Source organism: Suncus etruscus, chromosome 14 (genome assembly GCF_024139225.1).
Source record: "Suncus etruscus isolate mSunEtr1 chromosome 14, mSunEtr1.pri.cur, whole genome shotgun sequence".
Lineage (NCBI taxonomy): Eukaryota > Metazoa > Chordata > Mammalia > Eulipotyphla > Soricidae > Suncus > Suncus etruscus.
The window spans coordinates 24,871,492-24,898,751 of NC_064861.1; the positions used below are offsets into that span (position 1 = coordinate 24,871,492).

The 27,260-nt window shown below is 45.4% G+C and overlaps 1 protein-coding gene across 1 annotated transcript in view; it reads right to left on the reverse strand.

Annotated features, from left to right (window-relative positions):
• ANKHD1 (ankyrin repeat and KH domain containing 1) overlaps window positions 1–26,244 on the reverse strand; it is a 147,275-nt gene extending 121,031 nt beyond the window's left edge. Inside the window, 1 exon segment of the mRNA XM_049787352.1 lies at window positions 25,936–26,244. Coding sequence (XP_049643309.1) covers window positions 25,936–26,244 — 309 coding nt within the window.
• Between the last annotated feature and the right edge of the window lie 1,016 nt (window positions 26,245–27,260).

A 27,260-nucleotide genomic window follows, 5' to 3' on the forward strand; every position in this document is an offset into this window, starting at 1 on the left:
CAGGGGTTGCTATGTGATGTAGATTAAACCTGGCCCCCTCCAAACAAAGTCTGAGTACTATTTTGTTGTTTATCTTCACTATTTAACTTTTTTAAAATCACTTAATGAAGTGATTCATTCTAAGTAAATGAAACTCAAAAGTATGTGATTTGCCCAAAAATATTATTTATATAATGAAAATATATAAAAAACATTGTAAGGGGCCCAGAGAGATAGCACAGCGGCGTTTGCCTTGCAAGCAGCCGATCCAGGACCAAAGTTGGTTGGTTCAAATCCCGGTGTCCCATATGGTCCCCTGTGCCTGCCAGGAGCTATTTCTGAGCAGACAGCCAGGAGTAACCCCTGAGCACTGCCGGGTGTGGAATTGTAGGGATCTGAAAACATGAATTTCAGACTTCAAAGCTCATACCCTTTCACAATACTAAATTATATTAAATTAAACTTTGAAATAAGGAACTATTACTGAAAATAAATATAAACAAGCTACAGAGAGAGTATACAGGGGTTAAGGCACTTACAATAATCCTGTTTCTACCAATTCCCAGTGCCTCATAGTACTGCAAATACCATCAGGAGTAATCCTGGAGCAGAATTGGGAGTAGTTCTGCTAAGCATTACTAGGTATGAAAACATGTAATACAAAAATACAGTAAGCAAGGAATCTAGAAATATTCTAGTGTCAATTTAACAACACCAGGAACATCTGGATTTGCTTTTTGTTTTTTAGTCACACCTGGCAAAGCTCATATGGGGTTCATATGGGATGCCGGGAATCAAACCACCATAGGTCCTGGCTTGGCTGCGTGCAAGGCAAATGCCCTACCACTGTGCAATCCTCTCTCCGGTATAATAATCCAGGTCATCTGGATTATTTGGGCCACACCCAGCAGTGCTCAGGGGTTACTCCTGGCTGTCTACTCAGAAATAGCTCCTGGCAGGCACGGGGGACCATATGGGACACCGGGATTCGAACCAACCACCTTTGGTCCTGGATCGGCTGCTTGCAAGGCAAATGCCGCTGTGCTATCTCTCCGGGTCCTACACTATATTATTTTCAACCAGCACACATAAAACTTTAAGACTACCCATATTCTTGTTAGAAAAGAAGAAATGAAGTACCTGGCAATCAGTCAAGAAAACGTTAACACTACTCTATATTTTTCCCATCATAATAAATGGGTACAGCTGAGGTTAAAAAAAAGTCCTGGCTTCTACTCATTATACTAAATAGAAAACAAACATGGAATACTCCACAGAAATACTCAATGTTAGTAAGTTAGAAAGGAGCTCAAGCAGCCATAAATTCATTTATTAAGAGGAAGAGAACATAATAACTAAAAGCAAGAACTTTTATTTAGAATATCAGCACATCTAGCTAACAGTATCTTACCAAACCTGTTTAACTACTGAAATTCATTACACAGCTATAAATTGACAACAATAACTACATCATCGAATTATTGAGCAAGAACACTAGCACAGAGGGGTAAGGCATTTGTTTGCCTTGCATGCAACAGACCAGGGTTCGATCCCTGGGATCCCATATGGTAGGGTTCCCAAGAGATCCCAAGAGATTCCAAGAGGCTGCCAAGAGTAACTTTTTTTTCTGGTCACACAGCAGCACTCAGGGGTTACTCCTGGCTCTACACTCAGAAATAGCTCCTGGCAGGCTTGAGAGACCATGAGATGCTGGGATTCGAACCACCGTCCTTCTGCATGCAAGGCAAATGCCCTACCTTCATGCTATCTCTCGGCTCATAATTTCTGAGTGAAAAGCCAGAAGTAACTCCTAAGTGCTGCCAGATATGTCCCTCTCTAATAAAAGATTTACTGATAATAAAAGAATGTTAAAAGTATACAAGGTGTATTACCCTATTACACAGGGTAACTTAAACAAATATTATTTATTACTATCAATATATTACCACTACTGCTGCTACTACTACTATTAAGGTCAGTTTACCTGTGGACTTCGTTTCCCTTACTCTAGTTGATTAAAAATAATCCTTTATGCTTGCCTTAAATTAACAAGTAACCAAATATATTAAGGCTTACATGTACATTCCATGTGATACCTATTAAGCATTTACTATGTGCTGGATAATCTGCTATAAATGAAGAACATAAAATTAATATGCTTCCAGCTCATTAAGACATATGATCAAGAGGCTGGAGATATAGTACAAAAGGTAAGACAGTGACCCAGGTTCCATTTCCCAGCATTCCAAAGTAGTTCCTGAGTGCAGAGCCAAGTGTAACCCCTGAGCAATGCCAAGTATAACTCAAAAAACAAAATGGCACATAAAGGCAGGAATGATATCTAATGAATTTTCCATGCAAGAAGCCTAGATTTGATTCCTGACACAGCATGGTCCCCTAAGTATTATCAGGAGTAACCCCTGCGCACCAAGGAAGGAGCAGCCCTTGAACAATGCAAAGTATGGGATTTCCCCTCAAAAAAGAAACCAGATAATCAAATAAAAATAATAAGGTGGGGGGGTCGGAGAGATAGAACAGCAATAGGGCATTTGCCTTGCAAGCAGCTGAACCAGGACCAATGGTGATTAGAATCCCAGCATCCTATATGGTCCCCCATGCATGCCAGGAGCGATTTCTGAACACAAAACCAGGAATAACCCCTGAGCGCCACCAGATGTGGCCAAAAGAAAAACAAAAACAAAAAACAATAATAAAATAAAATAACAAGGTGGGGGCTGGAGCAATAGCACAGCAGTAGGGAGTATGCCTTACATACAGAAGGACAGTGGTTCGAATCCCAGCATCCCTTAAAGTTCTCTGCTGGGGATATTTTTTCTGAACATAGAGAAAGGAGTAGCCCCTGAGCACTGCCAGGTGTGACCCTTCCCCCAAAAAATTATAGTAATTATAAGGTACAGCAAATGCTATAAAAGCAGCTTTACATAGATCACAAGACATGGGAAACACAGAAAAAGAAATGGTCAATTTTTTTTATTTTGGGGCCACCCAGTGGTGCTCAGAGGTTACTATTGGCTCTGCACTCAGAAATCGCCCCTGGCAGGCTCCAGAAACAATATGGAATGGCAGGGATCGAACCCGGATCCATCCCGGATTGGCCACATGCAAGAGAAATGCCCTACTGCTGTGATATCACTCCAGCTCCAGAAATGGTTAATTAATTCTTACTGGGGGAGAAATGAAAGAATAATTGAGAATCTGAACCAATAAATCCAAGACTAGGGAAAAACAATAGTGACCACAGCAATGCAGTGTAATAGTTTTATATACATAGACTTTAGAAGAGTCTAAGAGCTCAAATTGTGATTCTATGATTATTAGATAGATGTACAATTTTATGTACATAACCTAATGTCTCTTAGCTTCAGTTTCTTCATCTGTAATTTGAAATACTAACATTTTCTTCTTAGTTGTCAAGTTTATTTGAGAATATATAAGTATGGGAACAAAGAATATTTGGTAGATCCTTGTCCTGCACGTGGCTGACTTAAATTTCATCCCTGAACACTTCTGGCCCCCAAAGAACCACTAGGAGTGATCCCTGAACTCAAGCACTCCCGGGAGTAGACCTCCCCAACCCCCAAAAAGGAGACTACATAAGGAGGCATTTAGCAAAGCAAACAATAAGCACTTAGCATAAATAAAGTAGCTATTATGATTCTTTAGGTCATGGAAGCAGATAGACCAACGCATAAGATAACTTGATATGAGAACTATAGCAATGTGTTATGTTTGAAAAACAGTGTATAAAAAGTATAAAAAGAAATGAAAAAGAATCCAATCCAAATTAACATGGAATTTTATTTTTTTTTCTAAAGAACGGGAGGGGTGTAGTTGGGGAAGTGGCTCTGGAGTGTTGCAGTAGAGCACACACTTTGCATCTGTGAGGCCCTAGTTTTAATCCCCAAAAAGAAATTTTCTTAAAATGGGAAAAAGTTGTTTTCCCACTAGCAGCATAGCAGTGACTTGAGTGCCTACCTTGCAAGTATGAATCTAAAAATTCCATAACCAGTGCCATTCATGCACCCAGTGTGATCCTTGCACTCACTTATGTGATACCTTGAGCCAAAAAAGTGCCAGTTGCATCAAGTGTAGGCATAACTAAAGGGTATGATCCCTGTACGCTCCAAAAAGATATAAAAGCACCACAGCCTGGAGTGTGACCACAAACAAGCACATACGAGAGCATCACAAGAAGAATTCAACTACATAGCAAGCATATGTCATATATAGAGAAGGAACATATTAAGGTTTAGGGCCTAAGCAATAGTATAGTGGATAGTATGCTAACCATGCACAGAGCAAAGTCAGATTTCACCCCCCCACACAGCACCATATATAGTCCCGAGTCCCACGGAGTAGTGGGAGTGATCCTGGAGCACAGAACTAGGATTAATCTCCAGGCACTGAATAATACTAAATGATGTAAGATGGTTGTATTAATAATATTAATAATAACAACAACAATAATAAGTTCTCAGGACAGGGAGATAGTATAGGGCCTCGATGTCGAACCTGTGGCACGTGTGCCAGCTGTGGCATGCAAAGGCCATGTAGCTGGCATGTGGGAAGGTCCGCAATTAAGATCTGCAGCGCGGCGGGAGGCGAGTGTGCAGGTGTCTGCTTTGCAGCTCACCTGGCAACAGGGCCAGACTGGCCATTGGGAGGACCAGGCATTGTGCGGCACTTTGGGCACTCGGGCTCAAAAAGGTTAGCCAACACTGGTATAGGGATTTAAAAAACTTGCCCTTTTTTTTTTTTGATTTTTGGGTCAGCGCTCAGGGGTTACTCCTGGCTCTATGCTCAGAAATCGTTCCTGGCAGGCTCAGGAGACCATACGGGATGCTGGGATTCGAACCTCCGTCCTTCTGCATGCAAGGCAAATGCCTTACCTCTATGCTACCTCTCTGGCACCATTGCCTTTTATTTTTTATTCAATGGACCTGGTTTGATCCCTGGCACCACATGGTCCCATATTACAGAATTAGGAGTAGTCCCAGCACTAGATATGGCTCATCTCTCTTCTAAAAGCAAATGAAAATGGTAATGATTTAATTAAAAGTAGAAGGGGGGCCAGTGAGGTGGCGCTAGAGGTAAGGTGTCTGCCTTGCAAGCGCTAGCCAAGAAACGGACAAACGGACCGCGATTCGGTCCCCCGGCGTCTCATATGGTTCCCCCCAAGCCAGCGGCAATTTCTGAGCGCTTAGCCAGGAGTAACCCCTGAGCATCAAATGGGTGTGGCCCAAAAAACAAACAAAAAAAAGTAGAAGAAGGGGCCGAAGCAATGGCATAGGACTCCTCCAGCGTCCCATATGGTCCCCCAAGCCAGGAGCGATTGCTGAGCTCATAGCCAGAAGTAACGTCACATGGTGTGGCCCAAAAAGCATGAATGAATGAATGAATGAATGAATGAATGAATGAATGAATGAATGAATAAATAGGGGCCCGGAGAGATAGCATAGCGGCGTTTGCCTTGCAAGCAGCTGATCCAGGACCAAAGGTGGTTGGTTCGAATCCCGGTGTCCCATACGGTCCCCCGTGCCTGCCAGGAGCTATTTCTGAGCAGACAGCCAGGAGTAACCCCTGAGCACCGCCGGGTGTGACCCAAAAACCAAAAACCAAAAATAAATAAATAAATAAATAAATAAATAAATAAATAAATAAATAGAAGCTATAGGGGCTGGAAAGCTAGTATATGCACTTGCAGCCAACCTGGGTTTTATACCTGACATTAGATATGGTCTCTCAAGGACTAACAGGAGTAATTATTCTGAGTGTAAACTAAGAGTAATCCCGGACCATTGCTGAATATAACCCCAAAATAAAACAAAACAAAATGAATGCATTTAATAACCCAGAATAGCGAAACTCATGATATGAAGCTCACCATAAAGAGTAGTGAGTGCAGTTAGAGAAATAACTACACTGACAACTATCATAACAATGTGAATGAATGAGGGAAGTAGAAAGCCTGTCTCAAATACAGGTGGGGGTGGGTTGGAGAGGAGGGAGATTTAGGACATTGGTGATGGGAATGTTGCACTGGTGAAGGTGGGTGTTCTTTATTATGACTAAAACCCAACTACAATCAGATTTGTAATCAAGGTGTTTAAATAAAGATTAAAAAAAGAGGGGCCAGAGAGATAGCATGGAGGTAAGGCCTTGCATGCAGAAGGACAGTGGTTCAAATCCCGGCATCCCATATGGTCCCCTGAGCCTGCCAGGAGCGATTTCTGAGCATAGAGCCAGGAGTAACCCCTGAGTGCTGCTGGGTGTGACCCAAAAACCAAAAAAAAAAAAAAAAAAAAGAGTAAGAAAACAGATACAAAAGAAACCAGCAATGATCTTTGATTTGTGTGACCCAAAAGCTGGGTATAAAAGATGTGTTTAAAAAAAAAAAAAAGCTGAATATAAAAGGTGTGATCATTGTCTAGTACCACAACAATTGTACACAAACCTGTGGGACCCCCCCCCCAAAAATATGGTTTCAGGGGTCAGAACAATAGTACAGTTAAGGTGCTTAAATTGTATGCTAATGACCTGGGTTCGATTGCCTGCATCCCATGTGGTCCCCTGAAAACTGTCAGGAGTGATTCCTTAGTGGTGCAGAGCCAACAATAGCCTTGTGGGCCAAAATTCAAAAACAAAAACAAAAACAAAAAAGCTATAGTTTCAAGGCAGAGGACATAGTACAAAAAGTTAGAAAACATACTTCACAAAGAGAAGCCCTGGTATAGATCCCTGGCACCATGTAGTTATCTCAGCATTGACAGGTGTGCCCCAGACCAAAAAACCAAAAAATTTAAGTCATTTACTAAATTTTTGAATTCTAATAACACAAACATAGGTAATAACAGAAGAAAATGAAAGAAGGCCAGAAAAACAGCTCTATAAGTTAGAACACGAGCTATGCATGCCAGAGCCCTGAAAACTATCAGGTGTGGACCAAAAGCCAAAAACAAAAACAAAAGGGAAAAAATGATCTAGACCAGCTTAGTGGTTTAAAGTGCCTGTCTTACAAGTATAAACTCATGGATTTGATCCCATAACAGAAAAACTGAGTGAGATCCTGGCAGTTTTATTGTCTGAATCTGCAACTCTACATGTTTGTGATACTCAGAGATTTCCAGACACACCATCGCCACTATGAGTGAACAAAGGATATTAGTCCTTTCTCAGCAAGCACTTCTTTTTTTTGGGGGGAGGCCACACCCGGTGACGCTCAGGGATTACTCCTGGCTATGTGCTCAAAAATTGATCCTGGCTTGGGGGCATATATGAGATGCCTGGAATCTAAATGCGGTCTGTCCTAGGTAAGTACCTTACAGCTTGCGCCACTGCTCCAGCCCCTCAGCAAGCACTTTAACTAAAACTAAGTGAGCACTGGGGTGAGGGTGCACCAGTGACCACTCACAAGTATATGTGCAAGTGCCACAAAGAAGTAATACAGGGGCCGGGCGGTGGCGCTAGAGGTAAGGTGCCTGCCTTGCCTGCGCTAGCCTTGGATGGACCGCGGTTCGATCCCCCGTTGTCCCATATGGTCCCCCAAGCCAGGAGCGACTTCTGAGCGCATAGCCAGGAGTAACCCCTGAGCAGTACCGGGTGTGGCCCAAAAACCAAAAAAAAAAGAAGTAATACAATTCTAAATGAGCACTACAACTTCAAGAGTAAGCATCACAACTAACAGTGCAAGTACCACAGCCAGAGGTGTGTGTAACCCTTGGTCATAGTACATCATCAACCACAAAGGAGGGAAATTTTTTGTTTGCTTTTGATCCACACCAGGTAGTCCTCTGGAGTTATTCCTGGCTCTGCACTCAGAAATTAGTCCTTTGGGGCTGGAGAGATAGCACAACGGTGTGGCATTTGCCTTGCATGCAGAGGTGGTAAGAATCCCAGCACCCCATATAGTCCCCCGGGGCTGCCAGGGGCAGCATAGAGCCAGGAGAAGCCCCTGAGCATTGCTGGGTGTGACCCAAAAAAAAAAAAAAACAAGCAAAATAATTAGTCCTGGGGCTAGAGACGTGTCACTAGAGGTAAGGCGTCTGCCTTGCAAGTGCTAGCCTAGGACAAATCTCCGTTCAATCCCCCGGCATGCCATATGGTCCCCAAGCCAAGGGCAATTTCTAAGTAGAGAGCCAGGAGTAACTCCTGAGCCTCAAATGGGTGTGCACCCCCCCAAAAGAAATTGGTCCTGGCAGAGACTTGCACAGCAGTAGGGCATTTGCCTTGCATGCAGACAACCCAAGATGCCCTGGTTTTGATTCCCGACATCTCATATGGTCCCCTGAGCCTGCCAGGAGTTATTTTTTGAGTGCAGAGCCAGGAATGGTCCCCTGAGCCTGCCAGGAGTTATTTTTGAGTGCAGAGCCAGGAGTAACCCCTGGTTACTACCAGGCACCGCCCGGTATGGCCCAAAAACAAACAAAAAACAAATTACTCCTGGTAGGCTTGGGAGGCTATATGGAATTCTGGGGATCAAATCCTTATCAGCCACGTGCTATCACTCTGTACTCAATGAGGGAATTTTTTAAAAAGTAAAGTAAATCTCAGATATAATTTATGGGTAGAGATGATGTTTTCCATGCCTGAACCAAGAGTTAATGCACTGCACCCAAAATAAAATAAATTTTGAACATAGGTCACAACATGGGGAAAAACTTGCAAATCATGTATCTGATAATGGAATAGTATCCAGAATATATATTTAAGGTAGAGTCGGTTGGGACCCAATAGTACTCAGGGGTTATTCTTGGCTTTGTGATCAGGGATCTCTGCAATGCAGCTTGAGGGGACAAAAGTGATCTCAGAGATCAAACTCAAGACAGCTGCAAGGCAAATACTTTACTTACTGTATTATCTCTCTGGCCCAAGAATATATTTTCTAAAAATCAAAACAAAACCAAAATTTAATAATAAAAATAACCAAATGAAAATAGAAAGCTTATATTTCTCCAAAAGTTAACACAAAAAAATGACACCCAATCTCACAGTGAGGAAATGAAAATCACAAAGTTATTAATCCAATTCACTGGAATAACATTAACAAATGTTAGCACCATGGGTGGACATATAAAATGATACAAATACTGTAGAAAGCAGCGTGGAGTTCCTTAAAAAGTTAAGAAAGATAGTACAGGGGCCAGAGAGATGGCACATTGGTAAGATGTTTGCCTTGCAATGCAACCAATTGAGGATGGACTGTGGTTCGAATCCCTGCATCCCTATGGTCCCCCGAGTCTGCCAGGAGCTATTTCTGAGCACAGAGCCAGGAGTAACCTGAGTGCCACTGGGTGTGACCCAAACGTGCCTGAAAAAAAAAAAAAAAAAAAAAAGGAAAAAAGATAGCACAGCCAGAAGGACACTTGCTTTGCACACAGTAGACCTGTGTTCGATGTGTAGCATCCCATTTGGTCCCTATAGCCTGCTAGGAGTAATTCCTGAGTGCAGAGCCAGGAATAAACCCTAAGCACTACTGGGTGTGGCTCAAAAACAAAAACAACCAAAACACCCCAAAGGGAGGCGGAAAGTGGTAGAAATAATCTAAATGTCATCAATCATGAAGAAAATACTCCATTTGGGGCCAGAACAGCACAGCCAACCCAGGACAAACCCGGGTTCGATTCCCAGCATCCCATATGGTCCCCCAAGACAGGGGCAATTTCTGAGCGTATAGCCAGGAGTAAACTCTTGTGTCCCCAAAACAAAACAAAACAAAACAAAACAAAATAAAGAAAAACTTTGAAGTACTCTGTTTAAAGGAAAAACAGGATGTGAGCTGTATTCTAGTAAGAAAAACTATGTTTTGCTGTTTGGCTCTGTGTAAACCCCCCCCCCTTTTTTTTCTAAACACAAAAATTTGAGATGGGCTAAATAGGCAGTGCTTTCTGTATGAACTACTATTCTCCACAGAGGCAGGATCCCAGAAATCATTAGTACCAGAGTTGCCAACAACATGTGTAAACAGAACCATTATACCATTACCCAGAGCAGAGCTTTTTGCAGAATGATAAAAGTGATTATTTTGCATAGGCACAGTAAAAGCTGGGGAAATGAAAAGTAAAAACTTTTAACCTAGGTAAGAGCAAGGTGGCCTTTCTCAGAAAACATTTATTTGGTCAAACCTTCCAACTAGAGGCTTCAGACCAGCCTAACCCCAGAAGGTCCTTTTAAGTCAAGGGGGTGAAAAAGGCTACCTTGCCCTCATCTTCTCTTTGGTGGCTGTCACTTTCAGGCATTGCACAAGAGTCCTTGTCTCTAACAAGTCCTATGTCATTGCCACAGTGTCACAAAGAATGCCCCAGTCTGAAGGGTGGCTCAAAACCTGACCCTGGTTACATTGATGGGACCTAAAATTTGGGGGATGTATGGCCAATCTCAGAGTAACTGAATTTTTTTAGGGGGTCACACCCGGCAGTGCTCAGGGGTTACTCCTGGCTCAATGCTCAGAAATCGCCAATGGCAGGCACAGGGGACCATATGGGATGCCGGGATTCGAACCACTGTCCTCCTGCATGGAAGGCAAACACCTTCCCTCCACGCTATCTCTCCAGCCCCAGAGTAACTAAAGTTTAAGTCAAGCCAATATGACAAATACTCGTGCTTCAGGGTCCACCTGCAATATATAAATTCTGGGGTTTCTATAGACAGGAACTCCTCTCATAAGATATCCATTTTGGGGGCCGGAGAGATAGCATGAAGTATGGCGTTTGTCTTTCATGCAAAAAGACGGTGGTTCGAATCCCAGCATCCCATACAGTTCTCAGAGCCTGCCAGGAGCTATTTCTGAGCATGGAGTCAGGAGTGACTCCTGAGTGCTGCCAGGTATGACCCAAAAAACAAAACAAAACAAACAAACAAAGATCCATTTTGCTGGATCTCTGCAAAAAAAAAAAAAAAAAAAAAAGATATTGCCACAAAGTATTACTGGGGCATCAGGGACTATGGTTAAGAAGTAGTAGTAGCAGTAGCAGTAGCAGTAGTAGTATCAATTCCTCACAAGGTATCATACAAAAAAAACAAAAAACCAAAAACCCAAAAAGGTGTCATACTCTGTAATCCCTGATAGGTTCCCCAAAGCAACAGCAATGTCCTTCCAATGAAGAACTACATATATACAGGGCCGGAAAGATAGCATGAAGGTAGGGAATTTGCCTTGTATGCAGAAGTATAGTGGTTCGAATCCTGGCATCCCATATGGTCCCCCAAGTCTGCCAGGAGTAATTTCTGAGCATAGAGCCAGGAATAATCCCTGAGTGCTGCCAGGTGTGACCCAAAAAAAAACAAAAAATAATAATAAAAGAAATATATAATTATCCTCCATAGTCTGTTGTGATCAAGTCCAAGGTGGGTAGAGTCTGGATTACTGCTTAATCTAACGAGGTGATCTGTTGGTTGAGGCCAGTCAAGGAGGCAAAGGAAGTGTCCTGCAACTGCTGGGTGAACATTCTGGTCTCAAGTACCCACAGTGACACAAGGTTGAAAGGGTACAAATGTGAGGGTGTGGTTCAATCCCCACACTGCGTGGTCCCCAAGCATAGCAGGTATGACACCCTGTGATATAGCAGGTAACCTACCCCACCCATCCCCAAAATAACCCCACAACCAAATGTAGGAGGTTCAGTGTAGTTTGTGTATATTTAGTTTACTTTGCAGTACCAGGGATCAGACTCAGTGTCTCACACATGCAGCTAAATGATCTACCACTTAAATTATATTCCTGCCGGGCCCGGAGAGATAGCACAGTGGCGTTTGCCTTGCAAGAAGCCAATCTAGGACCAAAGGTGGTTGGTTCGAATCCCGGTGTCCCATATGGTCCCCCGTGCCTGCCAGGAGCTATTTCTGAGCAGACAGTCAGGAGTAACCCCTGAGCACCGCCGGGTGAGGCCCAAAACCAAAAAAAAAAAAAAAAAAATTATATTCCTGCCATAACTAGGTTCAATTGGGAGTACCACATTATCTCCTGAATACTGGAGCCAGAATTTTTAAAGGAACCTTATATGTCACAAAAAAAAAAAAATATATATATATATATAAAGAAAGACCGCTCAGTGCTGGTGGGTGTGGCTTCCAAATAAATCAACCCTCTTCTGTTTTTCCCTGTTCCCCCTCTTTCACTTGTTTTCTCTCTCCCTCCAAAAATACTGAGCAACTAGAAAATATAAGATAGAATGGCAGGGGCCAGGGCCGGGAGATAGCATGGAGGTAAAGCATGCAGAAGGTCGGTGGTTCAAATCCCGGCATCCCATATGGTCCCCTGAGCCTGCCAGGAGCGATTTCTGAGCATAGAGCCAGGAGTAACCCCTGAGCGCTGCCAGGTGTGACCCAAATACGAAGGAAGGAAGGAAGGAAGGAAGGAAGGAAGGAAGGAAGGAAGGGAGGGAGGGAGGGAGGGAGGGAGGGAGGGAGGGAGGGAGGAAGGAAGATGATAGACAGACAGACAGACAGACAGACAGACAGACAGACAGACAGACAGACAGACAGACAGACATAGATAAATGTGCAAGCAGGAGCCAGTGATAGTTCAGTGATAAGAGCATTTGTCTTGCATGCACCTGACCCAGGTTTGATCCCTGTCACCCCACAGAGCCTCCCCAAACCATCTAGGAGGAATTCCTAAGTGCAGAGCCAGGAGTAAGCTCTGAGCACCGCCACCAGCTGTGGCCCCAAAACAAAACAAGAACTTTACAAGTAATTATACTTTCTCCTTCATTTAAGTTGAAAGAAAAATAAACTAGTCAAACATCAAGAGGTGAATGATATTCACTTACAGTAATCACACTGGCAGAAGTATAATAGGATAGTACAATTTGTTACAAATGTAACACTGTGGAGTCGGAGAGACAGCACAGCCAAAGGACCTTCAGCTCATCCAGGACTGATGATGGTTCGAATCCCAGCCATCCCATATGGTCCCCCAGCCTGCCAAAGATGATTTCTAAGTGCAGAGCCAGGAGTAACCCCTGAGCACCGATGGGTGTGGCCCACAAACCAATCAATCAGTAAATAAAGTTTAAAAAACACACACACAAATGTAACAGTGAAAAAAAAAAAAAAAAAAAAACAATGTTTCAGGCCCTGAGAGATGGCACAGTGGCGTTTGCCTTGCAAGCAGCCGATCCAGGACCAAAGGTGGTTGGTTCGAATCCCGGTGTCCCATATGGTCCCCCGTGCCTGTCAGGAGCTATTTCTGAGCAGACAGCCAGGAGTAACTCCTGAGCACCGCTGGGTGTGACCCAAAAACTAAAAGAAAAAAAAAAAAAAAACAATGTTTCCCATTTTGACAAAGGTGTGCATAAAGGCAGATACCTTTATCTTTAATGCATATTGTTTTAAATGAATGGCTAGGTTTCCTTTAAGTTCAATTGTTAATTATTCAATTATTAATTATCTGATTATCTAATTAATTAGTCATTACCCACCTACTTAAGAGGTATGCCTTTGATAATCATGGTTCCTTATATGGCAGTCACCAATTTCACCAAATAGCATACAGCTTTTTTTTTTTTTTTTTTTTTTTTTTTGGTTTTTTGGTGTTTTGAGTCACACCCGGCAGCGCTCAGGGGTTACGCCTGGCTCTATGCTCAGAAATCGCTACTGGCAGGCTCAGGGGACCTTATGGGATACTGGGATTTGAACCACCGTCCTTCTGCATGCAAGGCAAATGCCTTACCTCCATGCTATCTCTCCGGCCCCAGCATACAGCTTTTTCTATAAGATCAACTATTTTTTTTTTTTTTTGGTTTTTGGGCCACACCCGGTGACGCTCAGGGGTTACTCCTGGCTATGCGCTCAGAAGTCACTCCTGGCTTGGGGGACCATATGGGAAACCGGGGGATCGAACCGCGGTCCATCCGTCCAAGGCTAGTGCAGGCAAGGCAGGCACCTTACCCCTAGCGCCACCGCCCGGCCCCCAAGATCAACTATCTTAAGCTAGTTTAAAATAAATGTTTCGGGCCTGGAGAGATAGCATTTGCCTTGCAAGCAGCCGATCCAGGACCAAAGGTGGTTGGTTCAAATCCCGGTGTCCCATATGGTCCCCCGTGCCTGCCAGGAGCTATTTCTGAGCAGACAGCCAGGAGTAACCCCTGAGCACCACTGGGTGTGGCCCAAAAACCTAAATAAATAAATAAATAAGTAAATGTTTCCTTTTTTCTTTAATACACTTTTAACTGAATCACCGCGAGATAAATAATTGCTAAAGTTATTCATGACTGAGTTTCAGTCATAGAATGTTCAAACATCCATGCCTTCAACAGTGCACATTTTCTATCACCACAGCCCCCAAATTGCCTTCCTGTACCAGCCTTTCTCTATGGCAAATATTTTTCTTTCTTCTGACATACATTTCTTTCTTTTCTTTTCTTTCCTTTTTTTTTTTTTTTTTTTTTTGGTTTTTGGTTTTTGGGTCACACTCGGCAGCACTCAGGAGTTAGCTCAGAAATCACTCCTGGCAGGCTCGGGGGACCATCCGGATGCCGGGATTCGAACCACCATCCTTCTGCATGTGAGGCAAACGCTCTACCTCCATGCTATCTCTTCAGCCTCGACATATATTTCTTAAATTACAAGTTCATTGGAACAATGCTTCAGAAGTGAAGCCATCAGGTGGATCATTTAACATGGAAAATAAACTAGACTTAAGAGTCAGAAGATGATCTGTTTTCTCCTAATAGTTCACTGCTACAAATAGTTATATGACTCTCAGAAAGTTACTTAGTTCTGTGGTCTGTTTTTTAAGGCTTTATCCAGGATCCTAACATGGTGTTGCTAATTTTTTTTAAACAAATATGAATATTTATCCCTGGTGGTCTAATAGTTAGGCCCTCTCAAATATGAATATTTAAAAGTTTGTCTCTTAATAGTGATAGTGATGTTACCTTAAAAATAGAAGTGTGGGGGAAATAGCTTTATGTAAAATTGACATTTTCTTTTTTTTTTTCTTTTTTTGTTTTTAGGCCACACACGGTGGTGCTCAGGGGTTACTCCTGGCTGTCTGCTCAGAAATAGCTCCCGGCAGGCACGGGGGACCATATGGGACACCGGGATTCGAGCCAACCACCTTTGGTCCTCCTGGATCGGCTGCTTGCAAGGCAAACGCCACTGTGCTATCTCTCCCAGCCCAAAATTGACATTTTCTTTACTCATTTCATTTTATATCTGTGACAACTCCCAATAAAAACCAGAAATTCACAGAAGAGCATTTTCCCCAAACCTGCCTTTTTCTTTTGTTCTTTTTTGGTTTGGGGGCCACACCCGGTGGCACTCAGGGGTTACTCCTGGCTATCTGCTTAGAAATCACTCCTGCCAGGCTTGGGGGAACATATGGGATGCTGGGATTCGAACCACTGTCCTTCTGCATGTAAGGCAGGCGCCCCACCTCCATGCTATCTCTCTGGCCCCAAACCTGCCTTTTTCTTAGTCTAAAATAGCATAAAAGCAGCATATAGCCTCCAAATTCAGTACTGAATCAAATTTCCAATTTGTTTTTGGTTTGTTTTTGTTTTTTTTTTTGGTTTATGGGTCACACCCGGCAGCACTCAGGGGTTATTCCAGGCTCTATCCTCAGAGATCGATTGCTCCTGGCAGGCTCTGGGGACCATATGGGATACCAGGATTCGAACCACTGTCCTTCTGCATACAAGGCAAACGCCCTACCTCCATTCTATCTCTCTGGCCTTCAAATTTTTCACTTTGGGACTTGAATCATAGGTACCCCCAAAGTACAGTAGGTAGGGCATTTGTCTTGTACATGGCCAACCCAGGTTCAAACTCCAACACCCCATATGATCTGCACAGGCCACCCACCAGGAGTGATTACTGAGAGTAATTAGGAGTAACCCCTGAGCACCATCAGGTATGGCCCAAAAACTGAAGAGAAAATAAATTTTTCCCACTCAGTTCTGTCATTTTAATCATTTTTATCCTTTGCTTTTTGATTCATTTCTGAGTGTACATTTATTCATCTATTAAAATGTAGGTAATACCTGAAAAGGGTATTGAAACAGTTAAATTATTAAAGTATCTAAATACAATACTGACATATAACATTAAATAAATGGGAGAAGTTACCTAAAATTTAGATTTGATATAATTATCACCAAGCTTATATGACATTTTAGAAAAGCAAGAGAAGGGCAAAAGAAATAGCACAACTGTAGGGTATTTGCATTGCACGCGGCCAACCCAGAACAGAGGGTAGTTGATTCTCGGCATCCCATATGGTCCCCCAAGCCTGTCAGGGGAATTTCTGAGTGCAGAGTCAAGAGTAACCCGAGTATCACTGGGTATGACTCAAATCCCTCCCCCCCCCCCCCAAAAAAAAGGCAACAGAAGAAAACTGAATAAAGCTTAAGAAAAAATAATTCATTTATACAGAGAATTATTTTCTTTTATTCAGTGAACTTTGGGAGGGTTGGGCCATACCTGCTGGTATTCAGGGGTTACACCTGATATGCACTAAGGAAATCACTACTGGAGGGGCTTGGAGAACAATACAGGGTTCTGGGTTTGGTAAAACTCAGGTTGGCTGTGTGAGGCATGTGCCTTACTATCACTCCCCCCACCAAAACTTCTTGATGGCATTTCTTTGCATGCAGATGACACAGGTTTGATCCTCAACATCCTATATGGTCCCCCAGCACTGCCAGAAATAAATAATGAGCACAGGGGCCGGCGAGGTGGCGCTAGAGGTAAGGTGTCTGCCTTACAAGCGCTAGCCAAGGAAAGGACCACGGTTCGATCCCCCGGTGTCCCATATGGTCCCCCCAAGCCAGGGGCAATTTCTGAGCACGTAGCCAGGAGTAACCCCTGAGCATCTAACGGGTGTGGCCCGAAAAACCAAAAAAAAAAAAAAAGAAAAAAAAAAATAATGAGCACAGAGCCAGGAGTAACTGCCTAGCAATACCAGGTGTAGCCCAAAAACCAAAACCAAAACAAACAAAAAAATAAAGTTCTCCCAAATGGCAAGTTCACCATAGAAAACTTACAGCATTAAACCGTTCAGGAACCTCTTTCATTTTCTTTCATTCAAGTTATGAGCATAAGAGTTGAGATGCTATTAAAAATAGTGACTCACCTTGTTTACCTCAAGCCTGAATACAGAGTTTTTATGACAAAATTGCCATTTATGTCATTACCCGGACCTCCAGACCAATGGTTCTCAAACAGGTGAATTTGCCTCCAAAAACTATTTCTGAAGTCTGAAACACTTTTTAGTGGTCGGTATTTGGGGGTTCTATTGGCACTAGTGGGTAAAGGCCAGAGATGCTTGAAGCTTAAAATTCCCTCCCAAAGGGCCCGAGCAATAGCACAGCGGTAAGGCGTTTGTTTGCCTTGCATGCAGCTAACACAGGATGGACCCCCCGTCCGAATCCCGGCATCCCACATGGTCCACCAAGTCTGCTAGGACCGACTTCTGAATGCAGAGCCAGGAGCAACCCCTGAGCACAGCTGGGTGTGACCCAAATACCAAATAAAAAAAAATTTCCTCACAAGAGAATTACCTGATCCAGAATTCCTCTAGATTACAGACCATAAGTAACCCCTAAGGAAATAATTACTCTGTGGCCTATGTTTTTCAGTGGAGGAAAAAAAAAATTTTTTTTTTGTTTTGGAGTCACACCTGGCAGCACTCAGGGTTTACTCCTGGTTCTATGCTCAGAAATCGCTCCTGGCAGACTGGGGAGACCATATGAGATGCTGGGATTTGAACCACCATCCTTCTGCATGCAAGGCAAACACCCTACCTCCATGTTATCGCTCTGGCCCCAGAAAAACAAAATTTTAATGGGGCTGGAGTGATAGAATGGCGAGTAGGGTATCTGCCCTGAACATGGCCTAAGCGGGTTTGATACCTGGGATCCCATGGTCCCCCGAGCCTGGTAGGAATGATTTCTGAGTACAGAGCCAGGAGTAAGCCCTGATCGCTGCTGGACATGGCCCAGAAACAAAACAACAAAAATTCTAATGTATATTCCCAGGAACCAGAAATTGTACAGAGGTTAAGGTGCTTACCTTATATATTTGATATCCAGCACCATACAGTTTCCCTAAACACTACCAGGAGTAATCCTTGAGAACAAACAGGTGACCGCCACATTGAAATATATGTATGTGGAAAAAAAAAAAACCAGGATAGGGGCCAGAGAGATAGCACAGCGATGTTTGCCTTGCAAGCAGCAGATCCAGGACATAAGGTGGTTGGTTCAAATCCAGGTGTCCCATATGGTCCCCCGTGCCTGCCAAAAGCTATTTCTGAGCTGATAGCCAGGAGTAACCCCTGAGCACCACCAGGTGTGACAAAAAAAAAAAAAAAAAAAACGTGCATGTGTAAATACATATATATTATATATACAAGTATTCTGTATATACAAATAATGCTAAGTAATGTACCTTCAAGAGGAAACAATCTCAGAATGATATAAAAGCTGTACTTTTAGGGGCCAGAGTGATTTCAAATCAGTAGGGTGTTTGACCTTGCACGAGGCCAACCAAAAACAGTCCTGGGTTTGATATGGTTCCTAGAGCCTTCAAGGAGTGATTTCTGAACCAGAGAGAGTAACCCCTGAGCGCCACCAGGTGTGGCCCAAGCCCCCCCAAAGCTGTACTTTTTTTTTTTTTTTTAGGGAGGGGGTACATCCAGCAGCACTTAGGAGTTACTCCTGGTTCTGCACTCAGAAATCACTCCTGGCAGGCTCAGGGGACCATATGAATGCCAGGAATAGAATCTCCAGGTCTGTCCCAAGTCGGCCTTGTGCAAGGCAGACACCCTACCTCTGTGCTATCTCTCCAGCTCCAAAGCTGTACTTTTATTTGGGGGGGGGGGGGCCCACACCCGACGGTGGTCAGGAGTTACTCCTGGTTATCTGCTCAGAAATAGCTCCTGGCCAGCACGAGGGACCATATGGGACGCCGGAATTCGAACCAGCCACCTTAGGTCCTGGGGTCCGGGTGCTTGTAAGGCAAACACCGCTGTGCTATCTCTCTGGCCCCCAAAGCTGTACTTTTAAATTAAGTATTTCCTTTTTTTTTTGTTTTGTTTTGTTTTTGTTTTTGGGTCACACCCCGCAGCGCTCTGGGGTTACTCCTGACTCTATGCTCAGAAATCGCTTCTGACAGGCTCGGGAGACCATATGGGCTGCCTGGACCTGAACCACCGTCTTCTGCATGCAAGGCAAATTCCCTACCTCCATGCTATCTCTCCAGCCCTAAATTAAGTATTTTCAAAATATGTGCCTAGGAATTATATGTACACACACAAATACATGAGTTTTTAAATCTGGAAAATTTACTGAAAATTAAAAGATTTAATATTAATTACCTCTGAAAAGACTTTAAAGATTAGTAATGATGAACTGGAAAATAATACAGGGGTTAAAGGTGCACCACTGAAAGTGAATGAGCCCTCGGTGCAGAGCCAAGAGTAAATCCTGAGCTTTGCTGGGCATGGCCCCACCACACCCAAAAGGTCAGTACAGGTGAGGAAGACTTTTTTCTCTTTAGATTTTTGGGCCATACCCAACAGGGATCAGGGATCAGGGATCATTCCTGGCTCTGTACTCAGATCTGATCCCAGGTAAGGAAGACTAACTTATGGGGCTGGAGAGATAGCATGGAGGTAAGGCATTTGCCTTCCATGCAGGACGGTGGTTTGAATCCTGGCATCCCATATGGTCCCCCAAGCCGGCCAGGAGTGATTTCTAAGCTTAGAGCCAGGAGTAATCCCTGTTCGCTGGCGGGTGACCCTAAAGCCAAACTTACTTTTTACCTTAAATTTACCATCTATACTGTTGAACTTTTTTATTGGAGGAGGGCACACTCAGTGGTGCTCAGGGGTTTATTCCTGGCTCTGTGCTCAGAAATTACTTCTGGCAGGATCCAGGGACCATATGGGATGCCAGGGATCAAACCCAGGTCTACAAACACCTTACCCACTGCGCTAGCACTCCAGTGCCTATACTGTTGAATTTTTCAACAAGAAACCATATTATGGGCCCAGAGAGATAGCACAGCAATGTTTGCCTTGCAAGCAGCCGATCCAGGACCAAAGATGGTTGGTTCGAATCCCGGTGTCCCATATGGTCCCCCGTGCCTGCCAGGAGCTATTTCTGAGCAGACAGCCAGGAGTAACCCCTGAACAACACTGGGTGTGGCCCAAAATCCAAACAAAGAAAAAGAAAAAGAAACCATATTACAGGCCGGAGTAGTGTCACAAGTCGTAAGGCATTTGCCTTGCATGCAAACTAACCTTGGATGCAAACTAACCTAGGTTGCATGTGGCTAACCTAGGAAGAACTGTGGTTTGACCACCCGGAATCCCATATGGTCCTCCAAGCCCAATTTCTGAGTGCATAGCCAGGAGTAACTCCTGAGTGTCACTGGGTATGGCCCAAAAACCAAAAAAAAAAAAAAACAAAAAACAAACAAACAAACAAAAAAAAACCATATTACATACCGTATTACTTTTACTAATTTGGGGGTATGTGTGTCACACCCATATAGGATGCTGGAATTCAAACCACCGTCCTTCTGCATGCAAAGCAAATGCCCTACACCTCCATGCTAGCATCTCTCTGGCCCCACCCATTTTTGTGAATTTTTAAGGGGTATATCACAATATATAGTTTTTGCATACATTCCTTTTTTTTTTCCCCTGGTTTTTGGGTCACTCCCAGCAGGGCTCAGGGTTTAATCCTGGCTCCAGGCTCAGAAATCGCTCCTGGCAGGCTCGGGGGACCATCTGGGATGCCAGGATTCGAACCAATGACCTTCTGCATCAAAGGCAAACGCCTTACCTCCATGCTATCTCTCCGGCCCAGCATACTTTCTTATAGCAGCACAACTGTCATCATAAACCTCCACCAAAGTTCTTTCTTTTTTTTTTTTTTTTTTTTTTTTTTTTTTGGTTTTTGGGTCACACCCGGCATCGCTCAGGGGTTACTCCTGGCTCTATGCTCAGAAATCACCCGTGGCAGGCACGGGGGACCATATGGGATACCGGGATTCGAACCACCGTCCTTCTGCATGAAAGGCAAACGCCTTACCTCCATGCTATCTCTCCGGCCCCCAAAGTTCTTTCTTTACATTTTACTCTCCCCTCTCAGACTCAGGAAGCAAATCTAAGACCTTACATATGCAAAGAAAGTACTATTCTGGGGCCGGTGAGATGGTGCTAGAGGTAAGGTGTCCGCCTTCCCCCGTGTCCCATTGGTCCCCTCAAGCCAGGGGCAATTTCAGAGCTTAGCAAGGAGTAACCCCTGAGAATCAAATGGGTGTGGCCCAAATAACCAAAAATAAATAAATAAATAAATAAATAAAGTACTATTCTTCTGAGCTGTATCTCCAGCCCCCTCCCTAAAATTAACAGCTCTCAATTTGATTCCTACTCTAAAAAATGCAAACCTTTGTGAGGGGGCCACATCCACTGGTACTCAGGGTTTACTATTAGCTCTGCACTCAGAAATAACTCCTGGTTGAACTCAGGACCATTTGGGGTGCTGGGACTGAGCCCAGATTGGTTGTGTGAAAAGCTAGCACCTTACTGTAGTACTATTCCGTCCTGGTGTTTTTGACTTTTTCAGGAACATAGACAGCTAAGGAATTATTCAATTTGTCCAAAGAATTTACATACATACAAAATTAAGGGCCATAGAGATGGCATGGAGGTAGGGCATTTGCCTTGCATGCAGAAGGACGGTAGTTCAAATCCCATTCTATTTGGTCCCCCAAGATTGCCATGAGTGATTTCTGAGCATAGGAACCAGGAGTAACCCCTGAGCACTGCTGGGTGTGATCCAAAAAAAAAAAAAAAATCACATACAATATAAATATATGCCAAATGCTTAAAACAACAAAAATCAAAGATCCCAAATAATGACAGTACATAAAATAGCACGATTCTAATATTAAAAATTTATTAAAAAAAAAAAAAAAAGACACACAACTCAAACTAAAAGAACTTTTGACTTAGCCAACAAGAGTTAAGTGGTTTGTTTTTTCTCAGCTGTTGGCTATGATAATGCAAAAAGCTAACACTGGATATCAAAATCAAATACATAGAACTTTATTTTTTGAAGTTTTTTTTGTTTTGTTTTTGTTTTTGGGCCACACCCGGTGAAGCTCAGAGGTTACTCCCGGCTACGCACTCAGAAATCGCTCCTGACTTGGCCGACCATATGGAATGCCTGGGATTGAAACTCAGTCCACCCTCAGTCCACCCTAGGTCAGCGCCATGCGAGGCAAATGCCCTACTGCTGCACTATCGCTCCAGCCAAATACATAGAACTTTAATTCTAGAACAAATACACTAGACCTTCATACATATGTCTTACGCATTTGTCATCTACTTCTGTCTCATTTTGGGAACAATACGAACTTCTGGATCTCTAGTTAATTTTTTGTTTGTTTGGTTTTTGGGTCACACCTGGCAGCGCTCAGGGGACCATATGGGATACTGGGATTTAAACCACCGGACCTTCTGCATGCAAGGCAAACACCTTACCTCCATGCTATCTCTCGGGCCCCTGGATGTCTAGTTCTAAGATGAAAACAGAGATCTTAGTATTAGTGACCAAATGCTAGTTGGGTGACTGATTTTTTTTGTTTGTTTGTTTTTGGGCTTTACCGACTGCACCACCGCTCTGGACCCTGGATGACTGACTTCTGAAAAAGTGTTTTCAAAAATATTTCCAAAAAAAGTATTTCTGAAAAAGATTTTTGAAAAGTGTTGCATGGTCACTACATACAGTAAATTCTTTTTTTTTTTTTTTTTTTTTTTTTTTTTTTACAGTAAATTCTAAGGAAGCAATATGGATAGGGACTGCTTTTCCCATCAAAGAGAAAAGAAAGGCAAGAAATAACACAAAGGCATAGCCCATACCCTACCATACTACAATGCAGCAGAAATACTCAAAAATTTCTTCTCCAGGAACTGAAGCGTTATCACAGAGGGTAGTGTGTATTTGCCTTGCATGTTGTCAACTCTGATTCGATCTCTGGCATCCCACATGGTCCCTCAAGCCTGCCAGGAGCTGTTTCTGAGCATAGAGAGTCAGGAGTAACCCCTCAGCACTGCTAAATGTGGCCCCCCCAAAAAAATTCTTCTCAAATGATAGGAGAAATAGAATATAACAAGTTGCCTGCCAGAGAATATAATATAGCTAGCTCAGTGTCAGAGCACATGCCTCAGATGTATCAGGCTGAGTTCAATCCCTGGCATTCCCACCACCACCCCATAAAAAACACTTCCTTTTGCCATAGGTTACAAAAGAACCTACACACAGAAGCATTATCTTAAATTTAGTTTGTGGGCAAGATTAGAGAGAGTTCTAATGGCTGAGAACATGCCTTTCATTCAAGAGACCCAGGTTCAATGCCCAGCACTGCCTGGTCTCGCAGGGGCAATTCTCAAGCACTGAGTTAACCAGAGCACCACTGGGTGTCTGTGGAGAGGCCATAGTGAGAGCACAGCCCAGGGTTTGATCCCCCAATCATGCCAGGAGAGATTTCTGAGTGCAAAGCCAGGAGTAAAACCCTGAGTGCCACCAGGTGTGTCCCCAAAACCAAAAAAAATAAAAATAAAAAATAAAAACACGTGGAGGGACTGGAGGGATAGCACAGCAGGGAGTGTTTGCCTTGTATGCAACTGCCTTGGGTTCCATCCCCAGCATCCCGTCCCCTAAGGTCCCCCAAGCCTACCACTGTGCTGGCCCCACCATGAGCGATTTCTGAGTGCAGAGCCAGGAGTAACCCCTGAGCACCGCTATGTGTAGATCAAAAACAAAACAAAAAAGAGTGTTCCAGGCATACAATGTTGTTCTGGTATCAATCCCACCACTAGTGTCCCCTCTCTACCACCAAAGTCCCAAGAACCAAAAAAAAAAAAAAAAATCGTAACAGGAGAATATAGTGTTCTACCATTAGACCTAAATGGGCAGAGCATAAATAAAAAGGCTCTGTGAAACATCTAACCATCTTTAACCACATAGAATAGAAACTGCAAATGAAATTGTGTGTGTGCACGCCCTCACATGATATATAAATGCCAAATGAAATTGTGTGTATGTGTGCACATACATAAGCTTTACATAAATGAACACTTCAAATGCACATTTCATAACTCAGAAGCCCAGAGATTGACACCAGCACTCTACCTCTGAAGGAATTTAAGGCTACTACTTATGTAAAAGCAAATGAGTAATCTTCTCTTACCTATGACAATTATGTATAAAATTATTTATATCACATTGAGAACAAAGCAAACCTTTTCATTTTCTCTAACAGGCTTCTAAGAAAAACAGGCTCCAATATTTAGGGCCAAAGATATTCCCATTTTATCAAGTAGCTAGAGAGACAATACAGGAGGCTGCCAGATGACCCCGGTTCAATCCCTGCACCATCTACCTCCACGCCACCCACACACTGCCAGAGGTCAGTTCTGAACACAGAGCCAGAAGCAACCCATAAACACCATAGGGGTGGTGGGCTCCTTGGGCCCCTTCCCTCAAAAAGAAAGGTACCCATGCTCTAGGTTCATCTCTGACCAATTCTTAATGAAAGGTTACAGAAAGCTTTCCAGAAACTAAAAAGTGGAGGTGGTAGTCTAGACTTTTTCCAAAATTGACTACTGGGGTAAAATAGGTGCCCCATCTTGGCTTAAAATGTTGTTTCTCTTGTGGTAAAATTGCAAGATGCATTCAAGGGACTATCTTGCAACCTACACATTATTTCTCAAAGGAAAAATGCTGGAGTTAGTGTATTGTGTTTTTAAACTAAAAGAACCCTTATTCAGTTCTAGAATGACAAGACGATGCAGAGAATAGACTGTTGTAGTCTGCAACCCACAAACAGTTTCTTCTTATGCTTTTCAAATAGAACACCCAGGATAGTTGTCCACACAGAGAAATGCTTGTACTTTAGATCGAGATCAGAGGTTAAAATATTGGTCATAGGGGATGAACCAGGCACTTCAGAACCAAAATAGAACAGTCCCAAATACTTAGAACAATCACAGGACCACACTATGGCCAAGCCACAGCCCAAGAGGGGGAAAAGAAAAAAAGAGAAGTGTATCCATGGAAAATCTCCTTTTTCAGTGAGTTCAAAGGAGAAGGAAGAACGATGCTTATCAGCCTAAGCTGCTCAGACCTTCGAAAGACCCAGCACAACCAGCGGCGGCGGCAGAGTGGAAAGAGATGAAGGGCCTGATAACCGAGTTCGCCTCCTTTCACGAGGCGACTGTGGGGGCGTAGGGGACCCTCGCCTTCTCCGAGCCCCCCCAAAACCGACAGGCTTCGGCTCGCAAAGCTCCAAGATGCTCGTGAACTTCCTTTTCCTGCCCCACTTCACCCTGCAGAGGGCCTAGTAGGTGCCGAGTCCCACGTGACTGCCCGGGCCACAAAAAAAAAGGGGGGGGGGGACTCCCCAAAATTCCCTCCGCCTCCAAACTAAAGAGTTGTTTCTTTTCTTTAGAAGGGAGCCCTCTGTTCTTTTAAGTACATGGCCCCCCAAAAAGACGCGCCGGGCCGTCGCACCCCCTCAATGTGGGTGACACCCGGCCCTGGGCTCCCGGGGGGCCCCCCGCGCCCGGGCCCCGCGCGCCCTCAGTACCAAGGGCAGGGACCGCAGCGCTGGGGCGAGACCCCGCCCCCCGTGTCCGCCGAGGGGTGGGCGGGCGGGAGGCGCCGAGTGAGTCCCAGTTCCCGCGCGAAGCTCAGAGACCAAAGGGCTCCCCATTGTGGGTCTCCAGAGAGCGGCGGGCCGGGCGGGCGCGAGGCGAGGCGCGGCGAGGCGCGGCGAGGCGCGAGGCGAGGGCTCAGCTAGGCCCCAGCGCCGCCGCCGCCGCCGCCATGGAGTCGCCGCTGTCAGCGCCCGACGCCGCCCGGCCCGGCGCACGCGGAAATGCGGTCGAGGCCGACGCGGCGGCTGCTGGAGCCGTACCTCGGACACTTCGTCCTCGTCGCTGCCGGAGGCGCCGCCGCCTCCGCCGCCGCCGGTCCTCAGCACGGCCGCCGCCAACTTGAAGTCCAGCGTCGCGTCCCCTCCGCCCGCAACGCCGCCGCCGCCGCCGCCGCCGCCGCCCGGCGCGGGCCCGGCCTCCCCGAAGAGCCTCACGGTGCGGAGCCCCAAGCCGACCCCTCCCGGCGGAGGCGGCTCCGAGGCCCCGGCTGGGGCGGATCGCGGAGCCACCGCGTCCAGGTCCTCCTCCAGGGAGGCGCCGCCGCCGCCGCCCCCGCCGTCCGTCAGCATGGTCCACCAGCACCCGCCGACCCCGAGGCCGACACCGAGACGAGCAGCCGCAGGAGGGAGGAAGCGAGCGAGCGAGCGAGCGAGCGGGCGAGCGTCTCCTTCCCCCCGTCCCAGCACAGCAGCGCCACCAACTTCTCGCCGCCTAACCTGCTGCCTCCCGCCCCCCGCGCTCGCCACTGGCTGCCGCCGCCCGGCCGCCGCGCGTCATTGGCCCGCCGCGCCCGTCGCTCAGCCGCGGCGTCACGCGCCGCTCGCTGGCTCGAGGCCTCAAGCTGCGTAGACCCGCAAGGGCCGAGGCGGTTGCCAACGCCCGCCCCTCGCCCCCCCGCGCGCGCACTTCCGGTCCCGGCGGGCGCCCATTGGTCCGCCGCGCCGACGAGCGCGGCGCGACCTTAAAGCCGATTGGCCGGCCCGGTGCTCAGTCATCGCGGCGCAAGGCTTCATTGGCGCCCGGAAGCGTCCGTCGTTCGGTCCCTGGACGTCGCGCGGGACGATTGGCCGCTTAGGCCTCCCGCTCCTCCCGCCCCCTAAGCTGAGGTGACGGGAAAAGGCTTGGGGAATTTCCACTTCTGATTGGAAAAAAAAAAAAAGATGGCTGAGGTGACCACCTGCCAGAATCGCTGAGATCTGGAGTAGAAACAAGTCGACTCTGCTCCGGGTGAGTCTGAGGACGAAACCGGAAGCTGCGAAGGATGCACGGCTCCCACCTGTCGCGCTCTCTCCCCCCCCCCCCGCCCAGCAGCCGCGGACTGGGGTGGTTAGAGAATCGTACGGTGATTGGAGGAGAGGCACGGCGAGGCCCCGCCCCTCCGCCGGCTCCTGATTGGACAGAGGCCTGTCCGTCACGCGAGAGGGCGCCACCTCGGGACCGGTGAGGCGAGGCTGCCTAACCTCTGGGCCTGGCTCTCGGGGCGGAAGTCAGGGCCCGGAGAGAGCTGCACTCGGCCGCCTTCGCCGCCTCGTGTCCTGCCCGTCCAGAGGGTCCCCGGACGTGGAACTGAGGGGACGAAGGGGAG